Raw genomic sequence first — 21,554 nt, 5'->3', positions numbered from 1 at the left:
ACACCACAAACACGAGGCTCGGCTAAAAGCCAGCTAGTTTTTTGTCCCCCCCCCCCCCCCCCCCTACTCCTCCAAACCTTTTTTAAAAAAACCTTAATTAGCCTTTTTTGTTTTTTTACTCCTCCAAACCTTAATTAGCCTTTTGAGACGCTAATTAGTCGCGTCCGATCGATGGTATCCAAACCGCGAGGCCCGGCCCCACGTTTCAGCCAGGCATGCACGCAGGCTCTCACCCACTGACGCCGCGGCGCGCGTCCCGTACGTACGCGGAGTCAAAAGCCTTGCTTGCCGCCAGTGCAATGTGCGATTGACGGCCGCCGCTCGACGGCAGTTAGGCAGGACGCCGGCGATCGATCTTCCTCCCCGTCCTTTAAAACCCCGCGCTGTCCAGCAGACGTTGCTATCACCAAGCCGTTCTATTTGCCTAGCTCCGATGTGAGCTTGAGCTCCAGCCTCCAGCTACGTACCTACCTATACCCCCAGGCCCCAGCAGTGCTAGCGCCACGCACGAGCTCTCATGGCGGCCACGCCGACTACCAAGGTCCTCGTGTCCACGTTCCTCAGCTTCTTCCTCTTCCTCTTCCACGGCGCAAGCCCCGCTCCCGTGGCCAGCGTCGGCGCCGCGTCGGAGGAGGGCGACAGCTCCGCGCTTTTGGCCTTCAAGTCCGCCGTGTCCGACGACCCGAAGGGAGTGCTCGCCGGCTGGGGCGCCTCCCCGGACGCGTGCAACTGGACGGGCGTCGCCTGCGACCCGGTGACGCGGCGTGTCGTGCAGTTGGTGCTGAGAGAGCAGAAGCTCTCCGGGGAGCTCTCTTCCGCGCTCGGCAACCTCTCGCACCTCAGGGTGCTCAACCTCTCCGGCAACCTCTTCGCCGGCAGCGTGCCGCCGGAGCTTGGCAGCCTCTCCCGCCTCAGGTTCCTCGACGTGTCGTCGAACACGCTCGCCGGGACGGTCCCACCGGAGCTCGGCAACCTCTCGAGGCTCAGCTCCCTCGATCTCTCCGGGAACGCCTTCGCCGAGCCGGTGCCGCGGGCGCTCGGGAAGCTCTCCCGGCTGAAGCAGCTCAGCCTCGCCGACAACCAGTTCCAGGGCTCGATTCCGGTTGAGCTCACGCGTGTCCTGAACCTCGAATACCTCAACCTCGGCGGGAACAACCTCTCCGGGCCCATCCCGGCGGCCATATTCTGCAACCTCTCCGCCCTGCAGTACATTGACATGTCGTCCAACATTCTCGACGGCGAGATCCCCATCCGGCCGGATTGCCTTCTCCCCAACCTGACGTTCCTCGTGCTGTGGTCCAACAACCTCGTCGGCGGCATCCCGGCATCGCTGTCAAACTCGACGAAGCTCCGGTGGCTGCTGCTGGAGTCGAACTTCCTCGGCGGCGAGCTGCCGTCCGACGGCATGTTCGGCGGCATGAGGAGCCTCGAGCTTCTGTACCTGTCGTTCAACTACTTCAGGAGCCCGCGGAACAACACCGACCTCGAGCCGTTCTTCGCCTCGCTCACGAACTGCACCGGCCTGAGGGAGCTCGGCGTCGCCGGTAACGACCTCCCCGGCACGATCCCGCCGGTCGTCGGCCGCCTCTCCCCCGGCCTCAGGCAGCTCCACCTTGAGTTCAACAGCATCTTCGGCCCGATCCCGGCGAACCTCTCCGACCTCGCCAACCTCACCACCCTCAACCTCTCCCATAACCTCCTCAACGGCTCCATCCCGCCGGGCTTATCGCGCATGCAGCGGCTCGAGCGGCTGCACCTCTCCAACAACCTGCTCTCCGGCGACATCCCGCCGTCCCTCGGCTCGTTCCAGCGGCTCGGGCTCCTCGATCTTTCGCAGAACCAGCTCGCCGGCGCCATTCCTCCGAGCATCGTGCAGTGCGTTAACCTGCTGAAGCTCGATCTCTCACACAACATGCTGCGAGGCGTGATCCCAGTGGGCTTGTCGGAGCTGAGCGCACTGTTCTACCTCAACCTCTCGAGCAACCTGCTGTCCGGCGCGATCCCGGCGACCATCGGCGAGATGGATAAGCTGCAGGTGCTCAACCTGTCGTCGAACCGGCTCTCCGGCACGATTCCGCCGGAGCTTGGCGGCTGCGTCACGCTCGAGTACCTCGACCTCTCCGCCAACGCGCTCGTAGGCGGCTTGCCGGAGACCCTCGGCTCGCTCCAGTTCTTGCAGGTCCTCGACGTGTCCTGCAATGGCCTCACGGGGGACCTGCCTCGGTCCATGGAGAATATGGCGTCGCTGCGGCTTCCTAACTTTTCCTACAACGGCTTCTCCGGCGAGGTGCCGAGCGGCGGGGCCTTCCCGGGGTTCCCGGCGGACGCGTTCCTCGGCGACGCTGGGCTGTGCACGCGAACGGCGTCGATGGCGTCTGGCCTGGCTAGGTGCGGCGGCGCGACGCGCAGAGTGCTCCACAACCGGCGGGTGGTGGTGCCCGTTGCCGTCACGGTCGCGAGCTTCACGGTGGCTATCATTGGGCTCGCCGCGTGCCGGGCGGTGGCGAGGACGGCGAGCGCGAGCGTGGGACGAGACGGGCGGCGATCCACGCTCCTTTCGTACGGCGGCGACGAGCCGATCGAGAGGGGCGACCACCCGAGGATCTCGCACCGGGAGCTCTCGGAGGCGACGGGCGGGTTCGAGCAGTCGAGCCTCATCGGCGCCGGGCGGTTCGGGCGCGTCCACGAGGGGACGCTCCGCGACGGCACGCGCGTCGCCGTCAAGGTGCTCGACCCGAAGACCGGAGGCGGCGAGGTCTCCCGGAGCTTCAAGCGCGAGTGCGACGTCCTGCGGCGGACGCGGCACCGGAACCTGGTGCGCGTGGTCACCACGTGCAGCCAGCCGGACTTCCACGCGCTGGTGCTCCCGCTGATGACCAACGGCAGCCTCGAGAGCCGGATCTACCCGCGCGACGGCCGCCCCGGCCGCGGCATGGACCTCGCGCGGCTGGTCGCCATCGCCGGCAACGTCGCCGAGGGGCTCGCGTACCTGCACCACTACGCGCCCGTCCGCGTCGTGCACTGCGACCTCAAGCCCAGCAACGTGCTCCTCGACGACGACATGACGGCCGTCGTGGCCGACTTCGGCATCGCGCGGCTGGTCAAGGACGCCGACGGTGACGTCGACGATCACATCACCGGCTCCGCCGATCCGTGCAACTCCATCACCGGATTGTTGCAAGGTTCCGTGGGCTACATCGCACCAGGTAAATCTACAGTCAAATTAACAGAAACAAATGCATGTTGCCGACGTTCTTCTCTTCAACATTTTCATGGCGTTCGATCTTCTTGCTTGCGTGGTTGCAGAGTACGGACTAGGAGGCCCCCCGTCGACGGAAGGCGACGTGTACAGCTTCGGGGTGCTGCTGCTGGAGCTGATCACCGGGAAGCGGCCGACTGACGTGCTCTTCCAAGAGGGACTCACGCTGCACGAATGGGTCAGGCGGCAGCGGCACCACACGCATGACATCGCCGCCGTCGTCGCGCAGCCATGGCTGGCGGACGCGATGTTCTCGACGGTGCAAGGGGACGACGTCGTCGTCCAGCTGATCGACCTCGGGGTCGCGTGCACCGAGCACTCGCCGCTGCTGCGACCCACCATGGTGGAGGTGTGCCACGAGATCGCCCTCCTCAAGGAGGACCTCGCCAAACACGGAGGCGCGGCCGCGTCGGTGGCGATGACTGCCAGCGAGGGGTCATGCTCCACCACGGACTCGTCGTTCTGAGATGTGGTTGTGGAAGATATAGTTCAGCGTCGCCTACACATTTTGATCCTCTATTGATTTAGCTAGTTTGAACACGTCATCGCAGTTAAAATATTTGCATACTTTTTTGAGTTACTTGTGCCTTTCATTTTCTTTAGTTCAGTTATAAAAACTATATAGTTTTACTATGTAAGTATGGAGAAATTAGGGCAACTCCAATGCACCGACACATTTCGTCCACGCGCGTCCGTTTATATCGAAACAGACAGAAACAACGGCCTAATGCGTTGTCGCAAACGGACGCACATTCGTTTTTTGTCCGTCCGTGATCCATTTCCGGCCCAAATTTGCGTCGGGTTTGCGTCGGTGCGGACGTGCACGGCACTCGCCCTTGTCCTCCCCTGGCCTGTCCGTCGGTGGCACATCCGCTATTCTCCCCTCCCCATTCACAGACGCGGCGCCCGGTCAGCCGCCATCCTCGCCGCCATCCACATCCAGTCGGTTAGACGCTGCCCAGGCCGCCGCCCGCATCCACACACTACCCCCAATTCCACGCCGCACCCGATGGCCGCTCTTGCCGGCGTTGGTGGCCTCTTTTCGCCGCAGTCATAGCACCTCCATGACTACACCACCCCCTCGCCTCCGCCACCGCCGGCCTCGCTCCACGGCCACCTCCACTTTGACAGGTCTGCTGCATGTACAGGGAGGGGCGCAAGGCTCTTCACCGCCGGCTTCTCCACCACACCCGTAAGGTGTTCGACGTTTCGCCCGCAAGGTACAATGGATAGGGGATGAGTTCTTTTTCAACAACTTCATGTGTTCATGGGACGATGAGGATTTTGTGGTTGCGACTATAGTTGTCAATGACCACATAGCTAGGCGGCGGCCGAGGTTTAGGGGATCGATCTCGCGCCATTCTCCTGCGTTAAATTGCAACAGAGAGAGCGGACATTGCCTACTCTTCGCCGATTACCTTCGGTGCACGTCCCCAGTCCTCTTCCGGCGCCACTTCCAGATGGCTAGATGTGTGTTCAACTATATTCGGGAGGGAGTGATGGCGTATGATGATGATTTCGTATGTAAGGACGATGCCCTTGCGGTTGGCTTCTTCTCTTATCAGAAATGAACTGCAGGTATTCGAATGCTTGCATGCGGAATTTCCGGTGATCTTGTCGATGAGTGTGTCCGCATGAGTGAGTCCACATGCCTTGCATCAATGTACAAGTTTTGCAAGGATGTGGTAGCAGTGTTTGGACGGAGTACCTGACAGAGCCAAATGATGCGCCCGGTTGTTACCAGTCAATGTAGATAGGGGCTTTCCAGGGATGCTTGGTAGCATAGATTGTATGCACCGAAAGTGCAAGAATTGTCCATCTACTTGGCAGGGCCAATATAGGGGGCATGTCAAAGGTTGCACTGTCATACTTAAAGTTGTGGCTTCACAAGATCTATGTATTTGGCACTCTTTTTTGACATGGCGGGCTCTCACAATGACATCAACGTGCTTCAGCGCTCTCTGGTGTTCGAAAGGCTTGCAGAAGACAACTGCCCATAGGTCAACTTTGAGATCAATGGCAACCACTACAACAAGGGATACCACCTAGCTGATGATATCTACCCTTAGTGGACAACTCTTGTGGAGACAATCTCCAATCCAGTAGGCGATAAGAAGGTTAGGTTTGCTTAAGCACAAGAGAGTGCTAGGAAGGATGTGGACCATGCATTTGGTGTGCTTCAATCTCAATGGGCCATCGTTTCGTATTCTGCTAGAACTTGGAGCACCAAGAAGTTGTGGAAGGTGATGAGTGCTTGTGTGACCATGCACAACTTGATTGAGGAGGATGAGCGTGAGGACCAAATCTTCGACCAAGGGTTTAAATTTTAAAGGTGAAAATGTCATACCTGATCGTGGAGGACCGGCAACATCTGCACAGTTCATCCGATTTCATCATAAAATGCATGATTGGCCAACTCACATTCAACTCCAACATTGTTTTGGTGAACATATGTGGACTCACCTTGGCAACCAATAGATGTATCGACTCTTTTCTTTTCAATGTATTTGTGAAAATTTAAATTTTATTTGGTTTGTAAACTATGAGATATTTATTTGGTTGTACACTACGTGATTTAAACTTTGAGCAATGTTTAGATTTGTATGTAAAAAATGTGTAAAAATATCGCCGCATACCGGTCGAGGAGACGAAATGCGTTGGCCGATTGGGCGCACTGACAAGCAAAACATGGATGGGCTGGACGTCGTCTCTACGGCCGACTCAAACGAACAAAAAGCGGACTAAATCTGCGTCCATTTGCGTCGACCTGTTGGAGTTGCCCTTAGTAGTTGATCCTTACCGCATGGAGTTTCACTTGCCTATTTTCCGATGGATCGATCCTCACCACATGGAGTTTCCACTTGCATATTCTCCGATGGATCCTGTCCTCCATTGCCATTGGGGCCGCCCAGGAGGGATTTGGTCATCACATGCCAACAGCCTAAAGGATGGCCAACGTAATCTGCTCGCGCTAGATCCGCCTATGCAGTGGTCATCGAAAGGTCTTCACGAGGGTTTCTTTCTTAAGATCTGATGGTTGACTTCGATGGTGAGATACAAACTATGAATGATGACTTGACGTAGAGGGATGGTTGTGTTACAGCGGTGGTCGCACCACATTTAGCTGTTGGGATCATGGAAAAGTGGCGGCGACAACACATGGTTGACTTAGGGTTGGTGCTATTTGAGCACTCAGTCTCTAGCTCCGGGGTCCTAGGTCTGATCCTTTTGGTTATACATGGCAATGGTGATGTTTTTACGTCGTTGCCTTCTTGAAGTCATGGCTCGGATGTATGCTCGGACTATTCAGGGTGAAAACTTAGATTCTAGCCTTGGTGGTGGGATCCAGTGACGGCGGCGCTAGAGTGATGCTCCTGTTCTCAAGGCTTGTTGTTGAAGAACCTCGTCGTTTATCTGATGCCATGAGATGGTTGGTGCAGATATGGTCATTGATATAGTTTATCGATTGCGGATCTGATTGCTTTGTTTTTTTTTTCTTTCTCATACATAGTTTTGGTCTTATATGACTTTGCTATTTGCCGGCGTCTTTTATATGTGTGTTGGTGTTGGCAGTTTGCACCTTACCTATGTAGAGATTAGGTGTGTGCTTATTGTGTTTATATCCTCTTGTTGTTTCATTTTAAGTCAAAAAAAATCCACTTTGTCGAAAAATATCAATTTTTTAAGGATTTTGCTACAAGTCAAACATCGGATTTTTAAGCATGGAAATCGATAGTTATCGATAGTTTTTATGAGAAATTTAGTTGTCGCAAGGATGCAAATTTTCTTTAGCAAGCATGACAAATCCTTGCCATGTTCAATTTCTTGCCAGGATTTGCCATGCTTGGTAAAATAAATTATCATCCACATGACAACTAAATTGGCTATAAAAAAACATTTGATTTTCCATGGTTAAAAATCTGACATTAGAGTTTTAACATTACCGAATTCTAAAGGGCCAGTAATAACTAAAATGACACAGATTCTTGAGTATACTTCCTCTGTTCCAAAATGTAGTGCATATTTTGTTTTTCAAAAATCAAACATGTATATATTTGATCAAATTTATAGAATAAATTATTAAATAAGTAAAATAGCACACTTCATAAGGAAGCTAATGATGCTAAATATGTATTGGGAATGTTGATTTTTTTTGTAAACTTGCTCAAACATGGTCATGTTTGACTTTCACAAAACAAAATATGCCCTTTTGGAACAGAGAGAGTAATCTGGAAGTGATTATACATTACGCTTATCATGAACTGGAATTCTTTTCATTGTATAGATTTTTTGCTTGTAAATTTTCCTCGGGACTTCGGAAACTTTTATATATCCTCCATTATGTGAAGCAAAAATGGACAAAGCTGACTTCTTGTGTGTAGATTATTATGTGTACATGTGCAGATATATGTAGGGTGACTCTCATATTCTCTTTTATATCTCATAAGTATCTTGGTAGATAATTCTAGAGCATAAGACTTCACAATACATCTCAATCAAGATTATGAGTAACCGGAGTGTAAACGATTTCGGGGTTCTATTCATTTTATTTTGAACTGTTGTTTCTGTTTGCATGCCAAACAACTTAATTGGAATTTTGGGAATACCAAATCTGATTCGGGCCATATTACAGACATCCAAATGCAACGTTAGGATAATTATGTTATATTTTTTAAAAGCCATAACTTTTGAACTGAGCATTGGAATTTAGATCCATTTTCACCGTTGGGTTTCTCAGGTCGAGCTCTTTGAAACTAGATCCCATATGGACATGTTCTGACTTTTTTTCAAAAGCAACCTTTATGCCAGATTAGACAAATTTAGTGCTACATAGAAGCAACTTCGCTGCACTATGTGTACCCGTACATTTCACTAACATTCTCCCAACTTACCTACCATTGATGCTTAGTTGCCTACAATACAATGAAGTTTCTCATCATTGATGCTCAGTTGCCTGCTATGGTAATTAGTTGTCTACTGTTGATGCTCAATTTTCTAACTTTGCTAATTAGTTGCCTATAATATTGTGAAGCTGCCTATCAATGTTTTCCTAAGTTGCCTACAAACACTCTAGAGTTGCCTACAATTTGCTAACGAGTTGGCTGCAATACTATGGAAGTCACCTATCGTTGTTCCTAAGTTGCATACCTCAAAACTTGCCTACTAATGGCGCTCAGTTGCCTGCCAGTACTATTTTAGTAGCCTATGGTTATACCTGGGCATATCTCGGGTCGGGACGGGCTTCGGGCCGGGCCAAAAAAAGCTCGATGCTGAAAACCCAGGCCCGAGCCAGGCCCGGCCCGACCATCGGGCCTACTAAATTCGGCCCGAGCCTAAAAAAGCCTGACACGGCTCGGACGGCCCAGCCCGAATACAACTAAAATCTTGTTTTCCGCAAGCTTGAGCCCGGCCCAATCTGCCCGTCGATCTCAATTTTCAGGCCCGAGCCTAGCCCGAGGGCATGCTCAGGCCCGGCCCGGCCCATCCCCGGCCGGGTCGGGTCGAGCCGTCCGGGCCGGGCTGCCCATGGCCAGGTATATCTATGGTACGTTGAAAGTAGCCCATCGGTGTTGCTAAGTTTGCCTATCTCTTAAACTAAGTTGTTTACCGTACCAAAAGGTATTGTAAGCAAATAAGCACGATGTTAGGCTACTCACTAGTCATTGTAGGCAACTTACGGTAAACGTTATCACTTGGCAATCATTGTGCCCAACTTAGGAGAGCATTCGGAAAACTAGCGTCATGGAACACAAACCTAACATGGAGTTGCTTCCCGTAGTACTGAAGTTGCTTTTGAGAGAAAGTTCTTCAAAACATATGCACATGAGATCCAGTTTTGAAAAATTCATCGCGAGGGCTCCAATGGTGAAAAAAAATATCTCAATTTCGAGGTTCCATTCAAAATTATACTTCCTCCAAAATAAGTGTCACAGTTTGAACTGGGGTTAGTTCAAAAATGCGACACTTACAATGGATCGGAGGCAGTAGCATTTAAAAATATATAGAATTAAACGCAGACAGATCGTCAAACTCGTATTGTCGATTTTATCCTATTTGATGTATGTTAATTGAATGTGTCATGTATGTTCTCGACCAAACGGGTGCTTCGGATCGCTCCAGGATTCGCTCCAACAGTGCGAAAGACTATGAGCTCACGGAGCCCAAATAGTGCAGCCGTACTGATTAGCATTTAGAAAGAAAAAAAATGTTAGCTGCATCTATACAACCTCGTCAACGTGTGTACGCCATCCACGATCCCACGTATAGCTAAGTGATCGTCATTCTTTCGCAAGATGTACATGTGCCTGTAACTCTATACAAATACCACTGAGATCAATACGATTTATGTGTTGCATCTATTCCTCTTTCACAGATAAACCAAACTTTGTGAGGTTGTGAACTTTGTAATTGAAATTTCTAAGCTCATGAATGAAATTATAAGAAGAGAAAGCTAACGATCTCTCCTTAATCTCCTTGATGATACACCATAGCTTTCAAGGGACCCTCCATTGAATGTGCTCTTGCTACCCAGCGCGGCCTTCGGCTTTGCTGCATTTTGGTTGAGTTAAAGGCATCACTCGTATATCAATTTGTCCCCGATGCTCACTTTGGTACATCTTCGCACAAATACTACAATTATCTCCCTAAACTTGCTCAATGCGCTCAATTTAGTACAAAATGAGCCAAATGAGGCTAGTGTAATCTACGGATCTGGTTGTAATTATTATTATTATTGGTATTCGTTGTACTAACGTGATTGATGATGAATAGATCGGAAGTTTTCCGGGAAAAAAACAGTGATAACGAATGGCATTGCTGAGTCAGCAAATTTAAAAAATTGGCTTGTGTAGTTCCCGCGTGTGCATGTGCTCTGTTTTCTAAAAAAAAAAGGACCTCATATTCTGTTTCCTCAAAAAAGGACCAATTTTTTCTATGACAGACTAAAAATAAGCACAATATAGCACAGTTCAACAACAACAAACTGAGCCTTCGACCAAAGAAAACAGATGCAATGGCCATTTGTTCTCTTCTCACAAGACATGTGTAGATTTTTCTGGAACTCCGAAACAAAAAATATGCATGTGTAGACAACTGCGCCATGTACCAATTTCGCTCTTTCCACGTCATTGCCAAGAGGCCGTCAGAAAGTAAACGCTAGTATTGTTGCTCGTGCTTTCCCAAGCCCCCAACCCAACAATTAAAACCGAAGTCCGGAAATGTCTATACATATCAGTGAATTATTTTACAGGAATGGAAAACATTATATCGCACAAGAGCCATAATCACAAGTAAAACTCTAGTTTCCGCCCAAAAAAAAGGCAATATATACAGGAGTGCTTAACTGAAGCCGGACTCAAAAGCACTTATGCCGCAGTGAGTTTCTGGATGTCCTTCTGCAAGAAAATAATTCGTGCCAACAAAACTGTGAGCAGTGTGAGATATCAAAAGATGGTAAGAAGGATAACATGCAGGGGATTTCGAAGGTGTTCTCCGCAATATTGTAAACTAAAAGAGGTTTAAGGAATGAGCCACTCAATGAGATACACAAGTTTGGCATTCCTAAATCAAGCAATTTGAAAGGTAATGAGTGTATTAAGCAAAACGACATTATGAACGGCGCAATCCAGTGGCAAAATGGGCCGAAAGCAAAATAGTGAATGAATTTGATATTATGACAAATTGACTTCTGACTGATGGACTATGGCTTTCCAGTCTGTAGTGATGAGTTGGTGACACGAAATCAACTGCAGATTATATAACCCCATCCACCACTGCAATTAAGTTATTATGCCAAAGTGAGCACCACAAGTCCTTTTGACTAAGTGGGCATTACCGCATTATTTCAGGACTCGAATCTTCAATTTCGTCTAAACTTCTGAATTACATAATCCTACGAAAGGCAGAAAAAAATTGACACGCTTTCCGAACCCATGCTGCTTGCTTGTGGCTGTGGCCCATCATTTAAGCTTATGTAAATTCCAGCACTGCCAAGGCTGTACACTATGACCTATTATAACAACTTGGAGCTTATGTAAATTCCATAAGGGACTGTATTTTACATATGGACAAATGAGCCACATTATCCTTTTAGCGCCACATGCCAACATATGCAGGGGAAACTCAGAACTAGAGATCCAAATTCACTAAAATTAGATTAAACTTGGAATTAATGATGAGAGGGATATAAACTATAAAGCCACAGAGAAACTTCACGCACCTCAATTTGGAATGGTGAAGTTGTTGGTGGGTATCTCTCCACAACTTTGCCATTTTTGTCCACTAGGAACTTCTCAAAGTTCCACTTCACTATATCACCCAAAAATCCTCCAGCACTCGACTTGAGAAACTTATAAATAGGGGCTGTAAATGGTCCATTGACATCAACCTGCCATTGTATGCATATCCAATTAATTGTGGCAAGTAGCTGGAAATAATGAATACAATGCATTGCTTCTTAAGCTGGAATTCCCATACCTTATCAAAAATAGGAAATTCAGCTTTAAACCTTGTACAAGCAAATTGCTTTATCTGTGTATTTGATCCAGGTTCTTGAAAACCAAATTGATTGCATGGAAACGCCAAAATCTCAAACCCTGCAATTTTAAAAAGATGAAAGAAAATGATACATCCTACTATGATCTTTAAATTCATGTTCATGCCACGCCAACAAGAGATTTTTGAAAAGGGGATGAAGTGTTTCTACAGTAGTTGTTGGTCAGTTTCTTATGCTCTTAGAATAGTAAATTAATCCAATCAGAAAAGGCACTTTTTACTTTTACTCAAAACATAGGTGTTATTCAAAGGATATAATACAGCATATATTTCATCACTAACAAATAGAGAATGTGTCATTGTGTCCTTAAGAAAATAGGGAAAAACTTCCGTCATCTTGAACAATGGTTGTTGAGGCCGAAGTCGCCATAAGAATATTTCTTTTATTGGTAAGCATGGCACAGTGGGTAAACATTCTTTGTTAGTCATGTGGATTGAAACAGAAATTTTATTGAAATCCGATAGTTTAAAACTGGACTGGCCTGGGATAGTATTACCAACCCTGAAAAGTACCCGCTTGTTGATAGATAATTAACATGGATTGCTTGCTTCCACTGGCAAGGGTTTAAAAATTTGCATGGCACTGGCATGATTATCTAGAGGTCTCTCATGCCATAAGCAATGTCTAATCCAGTGAAAAGAAGGCCTTACCGGAAATACATATTACCTTGAGTCTTGTACTTCTCGTAAAGATGAGATAGCTCAGTGTAATTTGCTGTTGTAAGCCCACTGGGTTCGCAGAAAAAAGTGAGAGTCCATGCACAACAAAGAATAACTTAATGTTGGGATTAGGAAAAAACGTATATCAAGAAAATTACCATTGAGAAGCAACATTAACAATCAACAGTGCTTTTCCCTTGAACTTGCTAAGAGAAACATTTTTTCCATCAATATCCTGAATAACAGAGAAATGTTTCTTCAGGCATGAAAGTTAAAAATGGACACATATAATCACCTCACAAAAGTATGCTCATTCATTCATAAATCATGTATCAATAATTAAACATATAAAATGATGCTATATTACAGTCAAGGGAAAATCACTAGGGAAATAGAAGTATCGTAATATTAAAAAAATCTAAATTCCCAAACTACATGTTGCTTAGGGGAAAAAAAGATGAACACACTACAACACAGGTCAAAATGGGCCACAGCCAATTTCATGAAAGTTAAATTTTACTCTTCAGCCAAATTTTACCCCTCGTAATTTCCCGTAATCTCTCATCATTTTACTTGGACAGTGAATCAGCTTGAATATGTCCTCCATGTGCAGTTTAAGTCTGCAAACCAACTACGCCAATATATCTATATTGATCCAATGTACCGACACATAGATGGTAAATAGATCTACAATGAGTAGGAATGCATGTATCTCCTAAATTCGAATAAAACATTTCATACATACATTTATTGAAGGTAATAATTTATTTTAAAAAAATATGTTACCAGCTCACGTTGTTGAATACTAGGACCGAATGCCATGAGCATTTAACAGGGAACCGCACCAACAATTCAAACCGATTACCCCATCGCGGGATGATGTTAAAATGACGTGGTCTAGCAAGTACTCCCTCCGTTCCATAATTGAACTAAAACCACGACGAGTATTAGGGAATGGAGGGAGTAATATATAAATCTCCAAATGCATTGGCCTGATGCGGCCTATTTCAAGCACGCCCAAGAACGCCACGGAGCATTTCAAATTAATAAAATATATTACCGATGGATACTGCACATCCCACCCACCTAACGACGACACTGCATCAGACATCTAACACCGCGACAAGCGACAGAACAGTACTACCAGCGACTTCACCGCACGTACAATTTCACCCACGGCGCACGGTCGCACCTCACACGCAACCCAGGTACGATGCCACCAAAAAGCGCCACACATTCACAATTATCGCGAAAATTACGAGGCGGGACCGAGAGAGCTGGCCACCTACCTTCACGGTGAAGTCGTAGATGCTCTTCTCCGTGGTGGCGGCGGCGTAGACGACGCCGGGCGCCCGCCTGCGGCGCCGCGGCGCCGCGACGGAGACCGCCGCCCTGCCCCAGGACCCCGACCCCGGGTGGGCCGCCGGGAGGCGCGCGAAGCAGGCGGTGGCGGCCCGAGGGAGCCGCGAGGCCTGCGCGGCCGGGTGGAGGCAGGTGAGCGCCGCGGCCGCGGTGGACGACGCCATGACGCGGGCGGGGTGTGGCTGCCGCGCGTCGGCGGGCGGGCGCGTGGGAACAGAGTGGGGGCGGTGGTGGGAGGGCGCGTGGTGGGGGTTTAGCGCGGTAGCGGCGCCGGATTGGTTCGCGCCGATTCTGGTTAAGGACGGGGGTGCTTTTGTCGATTGGACCCCTCGATGCTCTGTATTTGTAGCAAAATAAAAAGATAGCGCTCTATACATAATAATAGCGCCGTCCCTTAAATTATGTTATTATTATCGTGTTGTAGCACAGTATTAGCGAGGCATTGTACACTGATTTATTTAGCGAGATAATTATCTACATGATATAGCGTGCTATTAGTAGAGCCTTATTTTTCATTGATTTTTTTTGTGAATTATTTTTTCATTGATTTGTAGTGGCATGTAGCAGTTTTATCTTCAAATGAAAAAAAATCTAGAGAGATACGGCAATCTAATTCGACCGCACATGGTCTCACGCGCAAAAAATGTCTTTTATTTTGAGAAAATCCAAGAAAATGAGTTTATGGTCACATCAAAATGCTACCTGCAATTTTTTAGGTGAAAAGCTTTAGCATTTTGACATGTATACAAAAAAGATTCTAACACCAGATGTTATACTTAATTTTATTTTTTCACTGACAAAACACTGCTATCATGTGTCACATGAAAATTGTCAAGCACACTTTTACACTAACATAAACGTCTATAATAAAATTATTTTATTTTATTTTTTAACTTATTGTTCATACGGGAGCATATGCTCCTCAGAGCTAAAATTGCCCTCTAGAGAGTTACCCTTCATTGATTTAGACAAGTATTACAAGCAATAATTTACAAATAGAACTAGGAAAATTCAAGAGTAACAAAACATAATATTCTTCGGCAATTATTTTTTTTTGGGGGGGGGGGACGAAAATCAGCAATTCTACTTAAAACCACAGTGGGCATGATCACGATTCCGATAGTGAATTTCTTATATAAGAAATCTATTTAGTTACATAATTTTGAAATTATATGTGCAAATTTATGCTTTAGCATACACAAATAGCCAATCCAAGTAAACATGCAAATATATGTTATGTGACTCGCAAAAAAAAGACTTTATAATGTTATAAAATCGATCAATCTAGAAATAATAATTTTTGAAACAGTTAGGAATGATAAGTTCGCTTTGGAGTGTTGTGCTTCATACTAGTAGTATCCAATCATCATCTTTTTGCAAGAGCGCAAATTTCCAGCACATCGGAGGGGCCGTGCAGAAAAGAGCTCGAGTTTTGGCTGGTGGCACTGGTGGGGCTGCGGACACGTGAAGCGCTGTACGCCGGGCGGGTGTTGGTCTTTTTCAGCCGGCGCACGGCACAAACTGGACCAGCCAAATTGCAAGAAATCAACCCCTTTATCCACTTCGTTGCGGACATGCAATTCCCAAGACTCCATTTATTGAGGCACTGGATGATGCACACCGCCGGCGACGGGGATGCCGCTGGAGCAGTCGTTCCGAAAACATTATCTCTGGTCGTTGTCGCCCTAGTCTCTGTGTTCCATCTGCCATGTTTCTTTTTTGTTTGCGCGCGGGAGTTTCTGCTAAGATCAATTCATTTACCAGGTTTGTAAATTGGAAGGTGAATCGACTGTTGCGAACGATGTTCTAGAAAGAAAAACAAAGAAACTACTGTCAGTATTGTGAACGTAAAGGTTTCATCACTCAACGCTACGCAGAGCTTAGAGCATCTTCAACCATGGTTGGCTAACCACACGCTGAGTTTGGTAAAGAACTTCGTATTTGAAGGAGCAGGTTGAGATTATTGCATGTTTAAGTGACTCAGTTAAACATAGAAAGAAAACGAAAAACAAAATACCCACACGAATCTTCACGTAAAATCGATGACATAGGACTTAGATGTCTAATACTTATGGCACATCTAGATGTGCTTTAGCAAAATTATTAAAATTAAGTTATGGTGATTTAGGTTGTTAGATAAAGAAACTACGGTTGGCTAATATTTGATTCCATCATGCCACGCTCCTGTGGACGCTGATGCGTGTACGCCCCCTCGAGCGGCACCCCGTATGTTCTCTCCACCTAGCAATGAAATGATACACAACAATGTGTATTCACGAAAAAAAAAATTGATTCCTCTTTCCTTATATGTACGAGGAGTTTTGTCCGTTCGTGCAGTCATAATCCTCCTATTCAAAATCTCAATTCGATACAAAGTCATGCAACGTCGATTTCATACGTAGTTCATCATATAAATATTTGAAAGAAAATTGCAAACTACGTGGTACCTTACTCCTATTCCTCATCGGAGGAGAGTTCGGTGACCCCTTTGCAGGAGCAGCCGTCCTCGTGATCGTTGGCGGCGGCTCGAATCAAGGGTATCTCCTCGTTGCCGACGTCGTCCGCGAAGAGCTCTTCCTGCTCAACGTCACGAAGGAGGATTTGGCGGAGGTTCGACTCTAGGAACTCCATAATGGTGTGGTTCATTGTGACGAGGATGATGTCATGGATGAGCTCAACGAAGGCGGAAGCACCTGTGTGTTCGACCTCGAACTGTGCCTCCACCGTGATGTGCTCTGCCTCCTCGGCTTGGGTGAAGCACAACTACCCCTCCGCCTCCTCCATCAAATGCCATCACCCCCGTCGGCCGCGGTATCTGCCACCTTGAACCTGTCGGTGGGGTCAACCTCCATCTCCTCCTGGAGAGCTCGGAGATTGGCTGACTGCATTGTAGGCTACGCACCATGCCTCGACGGCGTGCACCTCGTCGTGAGCTCCGTCCGACGCCCCCGACATGAGAATCTTGTAATACGTGACCTTCTCGCGGAGGGCATATGGTGAGGTCGGAGAAGGCAGGGACTCCATGGTGGCGCGGACGGGAGGGGAAAGGGAGGAAAATAGGACGCCTGGGGTTTGGCTGTCATCGTTTGTCTTCAATAGCCAGGGTCTGGCCCCTCGGGAGCCGCGCCGACGAGGCACCATGAATGCAGACACCAAGCCGGTGACCTCCCGAGCGGACCAATGGGTTTTCCCATAGGTCTCACTGGTCAGTCTGACGTGGAAGCGCATTCCAGCAGCCCCAAATCTACCGCACATATGGCTAGGGAGGGGCGCCGGACAGCCCGGACATATATATGGACTGGGTATGGAGGTTCGGTTGGGTGGAGTTTTTTTAGTCTAGGCCGTGTCCAAATTGTTTCGTTCGGACATATGGGGGGAAGTAGGAGGTCTGGTTGAAGATGCTATCAATTTTCAAGTTTGCAATTGTCCAGATTTTTTCTAATTGTCTACTGAAAACGTAGGATGCATATTTGTATATCTATAAATAAAGTAAAGAATATGACACTCTTTTTCAAAAGATCCTTTTGTGTCATGAGGAGGAAGGAGTCAAGAAGTATCATTTAGTGAGATGGAATGAATTGTGTCAACCTAATGACCAAGGCAGACGGGGTGCAGTTGATCTCAAAGTAAATTTCACTGTAAATGGTTGAGAAGTTACAAAATGAAGATGATCTCTGCAAGAAATGATTAGATGTTTTTTCAGACAACAGACAATATATTAATATCAATAAGTGATTACAAGTTCTTATCCGACAAAGAACAATGTATTAATATCAAGATGATACGCTCAACCTCTGCAAGGACACATGACCTAGTCGAGACATCGGGGATGCACACAACCAAAAAGAATAAACTGAAGAAGAAGAAAAACGATGAAAACCGACACGACCAATGACTAGCAATAGACCAGCGACAACGCCATCCACCTTCCTTGCCAACATACAAGCACCGTTCTCACGAGACTCAATGATTGCAGGACAAATTTAGGATTTTTACCCTCGAGAGGACGTTTGAGCATGCTTTGAAGAATGCCTTCAAAAAGGACATTCATGTAGAATACTGCCATCGTCATGTGTAACCACCAATAGTCAGTCCTAGAACTTTCACCCCGGAGCTCCACACCCGGTGCTCGAGGGAAAATATCTGGTGCTACGGGCGCACCTCACAATAGGTGCTCCCGCGCGACCTCGGCCGTCGATCTGAAATCCAATGGGTAGCATCAAGGGATGTTGACCAAAGTGTTATTTTAGGAATGTTTGAGGGATTTTCTGCAAAACATTCATGCTGGATTTGTCTTTTTTGTTTCTCAATGTGTGTTTTGAATTTTGATTTGAAATTTTCAGGGATTCTACATTCATGTGACACTAACATCCATAATATTTTTCGGAATTTTTTGAAACATTGAAATATGCATTTTGAAAACTGGGAGCACCTAATGTGAGGTGCTCCCGTAGCACTAGATATTCACCCCGGTGCTCGAAGAGCACCACCGAGCCAAATTCACCATGTGTTGCCCCCAACCCTTGCCAAGGAAGGCAAAGCTGTGTGCGAGGTCACACACACATGGGCGCAAGAAATTGAAGTCCAGACCGTTCCACGGCATTCATGCCAGGAGATATATAGTTGCTTTTTTTTTTTTTGCGGGGAGGAGATATATAGTTGCTGGAGTGCATATATCCTTGATGTAGATATTACCACGTGACCAAAGCATAGACTATCACAGAACGTGGAGAGCCATCTCACGTGAACGTGCTCCGAAAAACTCTATGGCCGAGACTAAGAGCAGACAACGACATCGAGACATGACATCTACTCTGATTAGGAGTAAGTATCTTCATAATGTTAATCTTTGACAGTTGAAACTTAGAGCAACTCCAACCAGCCGACCCAAACGGACACCAAATTTGTCCCTTTTTTGTTCGTTTATGTCGCCCGTCCGCGCGTCCATGTTCGCTTTTTCATTTGGGTCAGCCGGTGCATCCAACGATAGTTAGACCCATTTTTGACACGTCCATCTCGACATTTCGTCAAACATTGTAGCAAGCAGGGGAGCTCGCAGCGCGCGGGGAGGCGACGTGACGGCTCCAGTAGCACCGGCCTGGCGCAGGTGCGAGGTGAGGCCGGCGGGGAAGGCACGGCGAGCGCAGCGGGGCGCGGCCGGGCCGGGCGAGGCGACGCGACATGGTGAAGAATTTATGGTTTAATGGCCTGCACTTCTAGTGGACCATCCCGCACCCAAATACGTTCATTGCTCATGGCTTTTCATATTTTTGGATGGACAAGGGTTTTCAGAAACCTTTATTGGTAATAATTAAGCATGTGTAGGTGAATGAGTTGTAGTACTGCAACTCCTGTCCAATTGCAGTCTCTGTATTGAAGTCTTGGCAACATTTTATGTTGCAAAGATTGACACCACGGAGAATATGTCCCCAAATGATTTCATTGTAATTCGTAGCTGTAGGAGTTACTTTGTAAATTCTTGGATCTTGGATCCGAAACAGTGCAAAAGGTCGTTTAATAAGAGCAAACAAAATCATCGAACAAACCAAAAGCATATTTATTTATCACTCGCACCTCTCATTTCCTTTAACAGTACATGTACTTCCAATGATATGGATTCAGAAACGCACAAGACGCATAAGAAAATCAAACAATCGTGTGTATAATGTGCCGCACAACCACTAATCACTAATTGGGTTCATATCCTTGTGTTGCGCGCTGAGCTTGGATTCATCAAGGTGCCCCAGCCTCGCTGCCCACTGGACATTGCCGTCCAATATCTCCTCCATCCCGTACCTGTACCGGAAACCCAGCTCCCCCAGCTTGTTCCTCTCAGGTTGCACCCTCGCCACCTCCTCGGTCCTGACATGATCATCAATCCAGTCCATCAATCTGATGCAACTTGTCGGCTGGATTTCAGGCGAAGAAGAAAGAATCGATGGCTGCTTACTCTCTGAGGAGGTCGAGGTGAGGGTACTTGCTGGCGTAGTGGTCAACGACGTCGTGGATGTTCGGGTAGGCGGCGGCGCAGAGGAAGCGGCCGGAGACGGGGTACGGCCGCGCCACGCAGAAGACGAGCGCCGCGCAGACGTCGTCCACGTGCACCAGCGGCACCGAGCCCGCCACCGTCTGCAGCAGCCTCATGAACCCGAAGCGGGACTCGTCCCCGGACACCGGCGACACGGCCACCTCCAGCGCCTCCGTGACGCGGCCGAGGAGCGTGTCGCCGGAGACGAGGCCCAAGGGCAGGGTCACCACCTCGAACGCCGGGTCCTCGCCGTCGTTGTAGCTCAGCAGCTCCTTCTCTGACAGGAGCTTCGACAGCATGTGCTTCTGCATGCAAATGACGATGATTTCCACCGTAAGTTGACATATATCGCGACCAGATTGATTCGTGGAAGAAGAAGAAGATCGACCGGCACTTACATCGAAGTCAGCACTCCGGAGAGGGTAGTCCACGTCGAACGGGGTCCAGCAGGACTCGTCGATGAAGTCCTTGTACCCGGCGGCGGTGAGCGGCGAGGCTGTCGACATGGACGCGGTGTGGATGACGCGCTTCACCGTCCCGGACTCCTCGCACTGCCGGAGGATGGAGCGCACCGCGCCCACGGCCGCCTCCGCGGCGCCGTCGGCGAACGGCGTGGCGATGAGGAAGACGGACTGGCACCCGGCGATGGCCGGCGCGAAGCTGGCGGGGTCGTAGAGGTCGGCCTCGAACAGCACCAGCCGCTCCGGCGCCACCCCGCCGGGGACCACCAGCCGCCGCAGCCGCCCCACTTTCTCCTCGTCTCCTGCAGAACCGAAACTACCATCAGTCTCCTCCATTTGATAAGTAGTGATCTGTAGGTAGATGATCAATCACGTGTGGCCGGCCGTACGTAACGTACCGGTGCCTCGCATGGTGGCGTGGACGGTGTAGCCTGCGTCGAGGAGCTTCCTGACGAGCCAGGAGCCGACGAACCCGGTGGCTCCGGTCACGCACACCCTGGCGCCGCCGCTGCTCTTACCCAGATCTCCGGCCATTGCTAGCTTCCGCTGTCTGCTGCCGCCTGATGTTTTCTTGAGAGTTGAGAATGGATGAACTTGCTCTGTTAACTTCTTCGTGGAAGTGATGAGTGACAAGCTTCGGCCCATTCCATGAGCATTTATACGTTCGGAGGATGAGCGAAGGTGCACGGCGGAGAGGAAATTGCTGCGAAGCGAGGATCGATTCGAGGCTGCGTGTACGGGTGGTTCGCGGTGTCATGGGTGAGCTCATGGTCAAAGCTCGTCAGGAACCTTGATAGAAAGAACCTGAAACGAACACCACACCACAGCCCCTCCCAGGGTCAGGAGTAAACTAATCACACCCTCCGTTTCTAGAAGGTTTTCCGGCGATTGGCTGGTTTTATTTGTGAGTGTTGAAACGTGATATCTTTGTATTTATTTCCGACTGATTCTCATATTATCTCTAGCCTTATATAGATTGATCTCTAGAGATATTGTAAGGTTAGTTGGCTTGTCACGCAAGACACCACCTGTATATATTGTAACCGACTCCGATGGAATACAATTGAGTCGCATCCTATAGTCTTCTACATGGTATCAGTTTTCTACCGATCTCTCTCGCTTCCGCTCTAGGCCGCCGCCGCGTCTCACGCCGCCGCCGCCCCTCTCTCCCTGCCGCCGCCGCCGCCGCTTGTTCCACACGCTGCCGCCGCCGCACCAAACCCTAACCCTT

General features: G+C 48.5%; 3 protein-coding genes across 3 annotated transcripts; 1 reads left to right on the top strand and 2 right to left on the bottom strand.

The window, feature by feature from the left end:
* Nucleotides 1-425: 425 nt before the first annotated feature.
* Nucleotides 426-3,897, top strand: LOC123169137 (putative leucine-rich repeat receptor-like serine/threonine-protein kinase At2g24130). Its single transcript, XM_044586989.1, has 2 exons — nt 426-3,206; nt 3,307-3,897. Exons 1-2 carry the CDS (start codon nt 518-520, stop codon nt 3,723-3,725), a joined length of 3,108 nt encoding a protein of 1,035 aa, XP_044442924.1. The 5' UTR covers nt 426-517; the 3' UTR covers nt 3,726-3,897.
* A 6,560-nt stretch (nt 3,898-10,457) lies between these two features.
* LOC123167327 (phospholipid hydroperoxide glutathione peroxidase 1, chloroplastic) lies at nt 10,458-14,145 on the bottom strand. The gene is made up of 6 exons (XM_044585175.1): nt 13,762-14,145; nt 12,631-12,707; nt 12,480-12,541; nt 11,735-11,853; nt 11,478-11,645; nt 10,458-10,653 (listed from the first exon to the last, which is right to left on the bottom strand). Exons 1-6 carry the CDS (start codon nt 13,996-13,998, stop codon nt 10,624-10,626), a joined length of 693 nt encoding a protein of 230 aa, XP_044441110.1. The 5' UTR covers nt 13,999-14,145; the 3' UTR covers nt 10,458-10,623.
* Nucleotides 14,146-19,370: 5,225 nt separating this feature from the next.
* Nucleotides 19,371-20,932, bottom strand: LOC123169374 (putative anthocyanidin reductase). The gene is made up of 4 exons (XM_044587211.1): nt 20,722-20,932; nt 20,261-20,625; nt 19,785-20,167; nt 19,371-19,696 (listed from the first exon to the last, which is right to left on the bottom strand). The coding sequence occupies exons 1-4, from the start codon at nt 20,855-20,857 to the stop codon at nt 19,516-19,518; spliced, it is 1,065 nt and encodes a 354-aa protein (XP_044443146.1). The 5' UTR covers nt 20,858-20,932; the 3' UTR covers nt 19,371-19,515.
* Nucleotides 20,933-21,554: the final 622 nt, after the last annotated feature.

The sequence above is a fragment of the Triticum aestivum genome, chromosome 7D (assembly GCF_018294505.1).
Source record: "Triticum aestivum cultivar Chinese Spring chromosome 7D, IWGSC CS RefSeq v2.1, whole genome shotgun sequence".
Lineage (NCBI taxonomy): Eukaryota > Viridiplantae > Streptophyta > Magnoliopsida > Poales > Poaceae > Triticum > Triticum aestivum.
The sequence above is the reverse complement of the archived record's forward strand: the minus strand, read 5'-3'. Positions and strand labels throughout refer to the sequence as shown.

What these genes read in the sequence shown, in the direction of transcription:
- LOC123169137 (XM_044586989.1), top strand. Translation starts at nt 518, where the DNA reads ATGGCGGCCACGCCGACTACCAAGGTCCTCGTGTCCACGTTCCTCAGC. An exon ending in CGTGGGCTACATCGCACCAG is followed by an intron (nt 3,207 to 3,306) that starts GTAAATCTACAG and finishes GCGTGGTTGCAG; the next exon opens with AGTACGGACTAGGAGGCCCC.
- LOC123167327 (XM_044585175.1), bottom strand. Translation starts at nt 13,998, where the DNA reads ATGGCGTCGTCCACCGCGGCCGCGGCGCTCACCTGCCTCCACCCGGCC. An exon ending in AATTTCCTATTTTTGATAAG is followed by an intron (nt 11,646 to 11,734) that starts GTATGGGAATTC and finishes ATACAATGGCAG; the next exon opens with GTTGATGTCAATGGACCATT. An exon ending in CTTCACCATTCCAAATTGAG is followed by an intron (nt 10,654 to 11,477) that starts GTGCGTGAAGTT and finishes ATTTTCTTGCAG; the next exon opens with AAGGACATCCAGAAACTCAC.
- LOC123169374 (XM_044587211.1), bottom strand. Translation starts at nt 20,857, where the DNA reads ATGGCCGGAGATCTGGGTAAGAGCAGCGGCGGCGCCAGGGTGTGCGTG. An exon ending in CGCCACCATGCGAGGCACCG is followed by an intron (nt 20,626 to 20,721) that starts GTACGTTACGTA and finishes TCGGTTCTGCAG; the next exon opens with GAGACGAGGAGAAAGTGGGG. An exon ending in CACCTCGACCTCCTCAGAGA is followed by an intron (nt 19,697 to 19,784) that starts GTAAGCAGCCAT and finishes TGATCATGTCAG; the next exon opens with GACCGAGGAGGTGGCGAGGG.